The sequence below is a fragment of the Eurypyga helias genome, unplaced genomic scaffold (genome assembly GCF_000690775.1).
Source record: "Eurypyga helias isolate BGI_N326 unplaced genomic scaffold, ASM69077v1 scaffold37235, whole genome shotgun sequence".
NCBI lineage: Eukaryota > Metazoa > Chordata > Aves > Eurypygiformes > Eurypygidae > Eurypyga > Eurypyga helias.
In genome coordinates, this window is record NW_010251420.1 from 1865 (window position 1) to 10229 (window position 8365).

At 51.6% G+C, this 8365-nt stretch overlaps 1 protein-coding gene across 1 annotated transcript in view; it reads right to left on the reverse strand.

Annotated features, from left to right (window-relative positions):
• Window positions 1-6345: 6345 nt before the first annotated feature.
• LOC104509930 (chromosome unknown open reading frame, human C1orf116) overlaps window positions 6346-8365 on the reverse strand; it is a 6749-nt gene continuing 4729 nt past the window's right edge. The window contains exons 4-5 of the mRNA XM_010152029.1: window positions 8228-8363; window positions 6346-7730 (exon numbers count right to left, since the gene is read on the reverse strand). Coding sequence (XP_010150331.1) covers window positions 6346-7730; window positions 8228-8363 — 1521 coding nt within the window. The remainder of the gene's footprint in view (window positions 7731-8227; window positions 8364-8365) is intronic.

Consider the following 8365-nt stretch of genomic DNA (forward strand, 5'->3'; position numbering starts at 1 on the left):
TTGGTTTTAAGGTACCAGGTAAATTTGCATTGCTGGTGAGTAACGCAAAGCAAACCCAACCCGGGGACAACCCTGGTTGTTGGAACACAGGAGTCTGCACTAAGAGGTTTGGATGAGTTTGATGGAGCTCAACTTAGCTGTCTGGCTTTTCTGTACTGCAGGTTGTTCTCCAGTGCTAAGCACCGCACACATGGGAGCGGCGGTGACAAGGTTTGGGGGTACAGCTTCCTTTTTCCTTCAAAATTCTGTTAGAAACCAGGAACAGGGAAAAAAAGGTAATGGGAAGAAATGTGGAGTATATTGAGTCATATCCTGCCCTAGGTTGTCCCAAGCATGGACAGGTGTCACCCAGGCCACTCCTGGTGTTGTTCTGAGCAGAACTCAGATCCACCTGAGGACACCTACAGCACAGCACATTTTAACGTGATGGGACAGCTCTGTCCCTCGGCTCACCTTGGCTGAGGGAAGTTGGGAGGACGCCAATTTTCAGGGAATGTTGCTCCTAGGCTTGAGAGTCTGCCACACTGTTTTTTTCATTATTAATAACTGTAAATGACCAGGGCTTGCCTTGGTTGGTTGGTGTAATTGGAGAGATGCCCCCACAATGCTCAGGGCTGGTGACCAGGCTGGGCTTAGCTTAGTGCCTGGCCTTGGGGCATGGGGACCTGGGACAGGGTGACATGAGCTGAACCCCAGCAGTCCTTTAACCATGCCTGACTCCACAAAGCTTTAGCTTATCATAACCACCAAGAGCCTCTCAGGTTTTCAGCATGCCTGTAGGGATTATGGCATCACCCAGAAGTTCAGCTGAAGCAGCAGCTTGTGGTATTAAACACAGCACGCAGCTGGATGAGTCCCCACCCCGAGGTCCTACACAGACCCAGGGTCTGAGTCCCACTGCCTTCCCCACTGTGTGGCAATTTATGCTGGTTGGAGCAACAGGAATATGAAAAGCCATTGCACTGGCACAGAAACCTTCCCACACCTACTCCGTTCGCCATGCATTGCTGCAAACACCAACACAAAGCATCGAATGGGAGAGAAACAGGCCCTGGGTGGATCAGGCAAAGCGTGGGCATTATCCCAGTGCCTGTCTGATGAAGCAGAGAGGCAATATTCCTTGAAATAGGGGTAGTTTGTTCCCCCTTCATATTGGAGTAGCTGGAGCCAGAGAGGGTCCTTCTCTCCATCTGCATGTGAGCAGGGAAAGGGCAGAGTTATTGCCCAAATCCTGCTGGGATGTGGTTAAAAACCCTTGCACATCTACAGTCTTCTGCAGAGCTGGAGCAATTCCAGTGGGACCCTGGGTCTCACAGCCCAGCTTTGATGTTCTCCAGCTGGGGTAGTGTCAGGCCAGCAGTGACCAACCCATGTCTCGACCTGCTGCAGGGCACCAGCTCCAAGGCTCCCGGCTGACACCCACACCGAAACTGCTGCACAGTGACAAGATTAGTTATTAAGATGACCAATTTCTCCTGGAGACCGTGGCCCAGTACAGCTGACATTCTATGATACCACCAGAATTTAACAAACCACTTCTCCTGAATTTGATCTTTGTAATGAAAGATGTGTGCAAGAACGCTTTTAATTGGGATAGTAGGTCTTGACAGGCTCATGCAGACATGGAAATGATATGTCTGAGCCGGTATGGGACTGATAGTTAAGAAGTAGTTGAATACTCCATGCAAAATGCAAAGCTGAGTGTTTTCTTTGGGTCTTTTCTAACATCATTCCCTCGTGTAAACACAGTCTGTATGATCTGCATTAACTCTTCAGGTTACTTCTGAAATACTATGATCTCTCTTCATGGCTGTTGTTTTGGCTGGGGTCTGCAGTGATTTTTGCCTTCCAGGCACAATTCAATTCAATTATGCCCACAATTAAGTAGTACACAGTCTGCTTCCAGAGCCCAGGAACTCAGATGGAGTTTGGCTGAACCCAGAGACAGATTTTGGTTCTGTTCTTGCGTTTCTCCCACCCATCTCCCAGAAACTCCCAAATACAGGCATTAATAGGCAGGAGCAGCCTTTCCCTTGCCTCTCTGAGAAGAGCAGCATCACTGCAGCACCTCGCACCAGTTAGTACTGGTAGACTGAAGGAGCACAGCTGCAGGAACCAGGAGCTCATGTCACTGCCCACCAGGTTTTTCCCCTTATAAAAGAGAGGCTCATCACCCCACTCAGGCTCCTGCCATTCTGCAAACGGGGGCAGTTTGGGCTGCTCAGGTGATGATGGGGATCCCATGGATACTTGGCTGAGGAGCAGCGTGTTGCTGGAGACTCTGCTGATGAGAGATGTGGGCTAGGCTAGAGCAAAGGTAAATCTCTTTCTTTGAGTCTATGGATTTGGGGTTACATCAGAGCAGGAGAGCTTTGCTCCCTGTCATCCTTGCTTTCGGGCATGGAAGAAGCGCTCCAGCGGACTGCGGCTGGGGAGCAATTATCTGAGTGACTGTAAATGTAAGACTGCTGTGACTGGTGCTGCTTCCCGGCTCCTCCTGCGAACAAAAAGGGGGAATATCTGGTGCTGCCTGTGTGAACTGGCAGGCTTCAACCGGCCTGATGTGCAGACAGGCAGCAGGAGAGGTTCCCACCCAGCACCGCACTCCTCAGGCTGTAGACTTTCAAGTGCAAATGACTGACTTTAAGGCAGGGAGAGCACAGTATAAATGAAAGAGGAAAATGCAAGGTCAGGTCTGAGTGGTCAGCCCTCTGAAGCCAGCTCTTGCAGGAGAGCTGGTAACTCCATCTTTTGTGTCCTGTTGCCTTTTTGAACAATCTTCTTGGTGCCATGCAGAAGCTAGTTCCTCCTGTTCCTCTGTCTTCCCTGTCCCGTCCACTAGCACCACGTAGAAATCTCCTAGAGACAGAAAGCTGGCACCCATGGATAAGTTTGTCAGGACTGTGTTCTATGCTCTTCCAAACCTGTGTAGGCTTTGCAGTTTTAGCAGGAATAGTAATATATAGGCGGCTTATTTGCCTTTTATTCCTCATCCATCCTTGTCTAATGAAAATGAGGGTGGTTTAATGGTGCATTTTCATCCATATGCTCCTCTCCTCTGACCACTCCTTTTGCCTACTGTGGATTCCAGCACTGTGCTGCTTAATGCTCTTCCTTCCTGCACTTCACTTCCATGGTGTAGATACATGACTATGCAGTCCTAAAGGTAATCTCACCTTGTTTAGCTAATGAGAAAGGAGGAGAGCATTAAGGTCTCTCTTTAAAGCATTTTTGGCCTGAAACCGAACCTTAACTTCTCTTAAAACCAGATTGTTTTGGAAAGAAAAGATTCTCTTCCAATCCTTTGTTTTAGTCAAAACCAGGGAGCACTGCAGAGTAACACACGTCAAGCATGCAAGCTTAATTTTGATTAGACTTCCTAGCAGAAATCTCAGTTCCAAAGATTTCTTTTTAAGCTGTGATGGGGTGATGTTCATCAACTGGAGCTGTGCATGTGGCCCGGTTGGTATGAAATGGAAACAAAAGAGAATAAATTAAGGCAACAGCCACAGGAAACCAGGGTCATTTCTCTGGGAACGAACTCCAGATCCGTGCCTTTCCACAGGGTGAAGTGCTTCTGCTGCCGCTGCGTGCTCTGGGTTGAATCACTCACCATGGGCAAGTCCCGTTCCAAAAGGAGGCGTTGCTGTTTAGTCCTGTAAGCAAAATACGACATTTTACAGGCTAGATATGTTTGCAGCCATTAGAAATGAAGGTGTTTATCCCCGCAGGCGTGTGACTCCGAGGCTGGGACCTTACGCAAGAGCGGACACATGACTCTGCTGGTGCCACCCAGAGCCAAGCCCTGCTGCTGATGGATGGATCCTGCTCGCGCAGGGGAACACGGCCAGCGCTCAGCTCCACGGAGCTTTTTGCAGCATCAGGGAGTGGCTTCCTAAAACCAAGCTGCTCTTCCTGCCTCCTGCTTCAGCCAGGGTGGCTCCTGCCCCCGGCACAAGCAGGAGCAGGGCAGGACAGCGTGGATGGAGGCACCCAGTTTGTAAGTGTGGTGTAGCCCCCTTGCCCTTTGGCCAAGCGTTAGCCCAGAGGCACCTTCCCAAGGCCACATGGGCCAGGTTGCACAGGGGGGGACCTCAGCTCTGTCCATGTTTATTATGAACTCATACTGGGACATGCTTGCACCTGGAGCACTGTGTGTAGGGTAGTGTCTGTGCCCTGTTCAGCTCTCAGTGCAAACAGCCTTAATCCTGAGTAGCCCCCCTGCCCCCAAAGCCCCTATAACCACTGGCAATGATGCCCCAGGTGTGTGGCAGAGCTGCCTGCCCAGCAGCTCTGGGGACAGAGCCCTCCCCACACCTGGCCAAGGGGCTCTGGGCTGCGGTTGCTGCCCACCGTATGCAGCCACGCTGCAGCGTGCCAGTCCTGCCTGGCCACTGCTGACCTGGCTCCAGGCTTGAAATGGGGTGCTGCGCTCAGGCAGAGGGGTTGTCAGTAACTTTTTGGCTCCTTCTCCCTTTTAGAGCCAATCTGCGTGTGACACTGTTTGCTGAGCAACCTGCTGGGTTTTCAGTCAGACCTTATCCCATGCTGCTTCTCCCGGTTTCCTCGCTGATGCACAGGTTTACTGCTGGCCAGCCCAAAACTAATTGAGTTGATTGCTTAACTACCAACAAGGGTTTCCCTGCTTTTGTGAAGTGTAGATAATCAGACATCATTTCCTCACCTGCCTTGGATTCTTTACTGGATCAGTACTATTCCCTCTGCTTTGTGCACACCTTGGCGGGGGTTTGTGAAATGAGGCAGCTTTTGCAGAAGGATGACCTCCCTTTCTTCCCGTGCAAAACCAAAGCTCCACTGATGCCTGTTTGGAGAGGAATTAGGAGCCTGGCTCTGGGTTTAGTCAGTACGAGCCTATTTAGTATTCACAACGCTGTCTTGAAAAGCTGATTGTACCGCAAGGTCAGTAATGAAAACTACTGAGTGCAACTTTATCTTAATGCTGCAAGCAGTTAATTAACATCAGTAAATTGCTTAGTGCAATTGCCTCCGCGGGTCAGCCCCTCTCTTTAAAGAAAGCCTACGTTAGTTTGGAAATTAAATTGCCTGTTAGGAACAAAGCCGCTTGCTTTATTAGCAGAGACTTTCTCTGTGCGTCCAACACTGAAAGCCAGGATGATCCTTTCACGGTAAGCTGTTAGTGCAGCTTTTCAACACGGCTGCGATGGGAGAGACCCTGGAGATGGTGCAGGTTGGAAGGGACTGCCGGGAGCAGTGGCAGGTCCCAGGCAACCCATCCCAGTCCGGCAGTGCTGTGGAAGACTGCATCTGCTTATTGTACTGGAAGCAATTGCACAAATCCCGTCTCATGTGCGTCCTGGGTTGCCAGAGGCCCAAGTTTCTGGTTCAGATCTCATCATTTGCAATGCCCAGCTGCTGTCTGGGTCACTCACACTCCCCCAGTCAAGACATACTAAAGGTTAAAAAGCATTATTTAGCTTTATCAGAGCTTTGACTGAATCATAAATCTATACTACACAGTCATTTTTCAATCATATACAAGTTTATTACAGAAATAAGCCACCTTTGTTATAAAAGATGCACAAGATAAACATCGACAGCATCAGCTGGGTCTCAGGCTTTCATCTCTCTCATTTTGGGCAGCTCTTCAGGTTCTGCCACTAACACAGAGACTGTGGCTTCTTAACTGTCTCTTCACGATGAATGTGGATGCTCATGCATCTTCTAAGTGCTATATCCAGGTTGTTGGGGCCAGATGTGAGAGCAGAGGAGGCAGTGGGATGTCTGTGCAGCCATCCGGCTGCAGGCACTGTGTGAGGAGCACTTGTGCGTGGGGGAGCGTTGCTGAGCCCTGCCCGGTGCCGTTGGTCTGACAGTTTTGTATGTGGCAGTGGTGTTTTGGGAGGCACTTGCACAGGGCAGGTGAGTGCTCAGGCCTCAGAAGCTTTGATAAAGTTATCAAAAATCCATAAAATCCTAAAGGAGTGGCAGAGTCCTGCAGTTCTTCCCAGAGAAGCTTTATCCGTGGGCAACCCCTTTTAAAATAAGCCAAACCCCCAATTCCATGGCTTCCCTGTTGCAATGAATCCCCAAATGCATTAAAGACCTTGTAGGAGAATACGCCCCATCCGCATGCTGAGTGATGCTTTCCATAAATAGCTCATATACACTTGCTATATACAAAATATTATGTACACGTGGCACTGCTTTATTTGGTGTGAAGCTCCCAACACCTCTCATGGCACCACTCCCAAGATGCTGGGGCAGGAGATCACAGCAGAAGATGCTCATGGTTGTGCTGCCTGAGGACAGGCGGTGAAGGCACCGGGGTCCAGGATGAAAGCAGCAGCCCCGTTGCTGGTGGGGCTATTCCTTCAGCAGCCCGAGCTTCTTCAGTGCCTCTCGCCTGTTCTCATCCGTTGCGCCCTTGGGGGAAATCTTCACGCTGACGCTGGAGCGGGATGGCTTGGGGAAGCTCTGCAGCGGGTGGGATCGCCACTTGCTGCCCTTTTCCGGCTCCACCTGCCCAGGCTCCTTCAGACCAGCAAAGTCCTTCCCTGCCCCGAGGGATACTGGCCGGGGGCGGCTGCTCCTGAGGAAGCTTGGGGCGAGCCTCTCGATGAAGGACATCTTGCCCAGGGAGCTGCTGGTCTTGACGCTCTGCTCCTTGGTGCTGGTCAGGTAGCTGCTCAGCCCCACGCCGGAGCGCTCCAGGGTGTTGGATTTGAAGTTCATCTGCCGGATACCTGGCGCTGACCTCTCCGCCACCCCGCAGAGTGCCTCAGGCTCTCCAGTGGCAGGCAATGGCATCTGCCTTGGCTGGGCTTGCATGGCAGGTTGAAGGTGAGTGTTGGAAACCCTCCTGTCCTGAGACAGTCCAAGCTTCTCCAATGCCTCCTGCCGGGCTTTCTCCCTCTCCTTGGGGTCGAGGTGCCCCAAATTAGCCTTTTCGGCTGTGGTGTTGCTGGCAGAGCTGGGCTGAGAGCCGGCTGAGAATGGTGGTGGTGCTTTTACTTTGTGGCCGAGCTCCGTGGTGAGTGGCACTGGGCTGTTTTTGCTGGTTTTCAGGATAATATTTGGTGGCAGTTTCCGTGGCTTTGGGGCAGTTGGAGGCCCACGCTTGGCATCTGGGTCCTGAGGGATCTCTTCCAATTTCTCTGGCTGGCCCCATGAAGTCCAAGCCTCTGTCTCCTTGACTGTTTCCCTCTTGGCATCTGAGCGATTGCTACGTGACCACTCATGGCTCACCAAGTCATCCTGGAAGGGATCTGGAGGTTGGATAATCAAAGATCCTAGGGACTTCATCTGGCTTCTTGTGTTGGCTTGGTCGAGCCTGTACTCCTTGGCCATCTCCTGTGAAGATTTACCTACTGGCACTGGGTCCTCCACTGTGCAGACCGTCGCTTTGCTGTCAGAAGCTCCGTTTGCTCTTTGTGCGTTTGCGACAGTGATGCTCCTTGGAAGACTGTAGTAGCCTGGGCTTGCTTGGTCGAGCCTGTACTCCTTGGCCATCTGTGAAGATTTACCTACTGGCGCTGGGTCCTCCACTGTGCAGACCGTCGCTTTGCTGTCAGAAGCTCCGTTTGCTCTTTGTGCGTTTGCGACAGTGATGCTCCTTGGAAGACTGTAGTAGCCTGGGCTTGGAACAGCTGCTGGAGCTGAGCTTGAGAAAGTGGAGATGCTCTTACTGCTCTTCTGTTCAGCTGCACGCTGATGACCTACACTCGGAGGGGGAGCCCTGCTTTCCAAATCTAGGCAGAGAGAGAGAGATGTGAAGTCATGCACCGTTCTGCACATGGACACAGGACACCTTCCTGTGTGCAAAACACTTCTTCATGCCTGATAAACCAGTGTGGCCATGGCAGAGTACCTGCTCGCAGGGAGTTTACCCTGACTCCAGCTAAGACGCTGTCTAAGAGAGCTGGATACTTCGGATTTGACAAGGCACACGTCAAATAAGGAGCTTTGTTCATCTGTGTAAACCTGTTCAGAGCAAAGATGGGCTGCCCTGAGGTTGTTGGCCTTGCTCAATAGCTGCTACCAGCACGTGAGAATGGGGAAAATGCAGCTTGTGCCCTACCAACCTCGCTGCCTGCAGCCACTGCTCACCAGAGCGACGAGAGCAAGCTGGCATTAGCCCACCACGTGATTCAAGCTGGGGCGATGCTCCCCCCCGTCTGCCGAGGGAACGCACCCCAGCGTGAAAGTGCCTTTGCAAACAAGGCCGGAGCGCGGGTTTCCAGCTTACCCCGGGGAACGGAGTCTCTCTTAGGCCACGTCCCAGGCAGCTTGGAGGGCTCCACGTAGTCAGTCTCATCGGTGGAGACCCCGCTGTCCGCTTCGGCATCCAGTGAGCCAATAGTTTCTTCTAAGAACATCAAACACT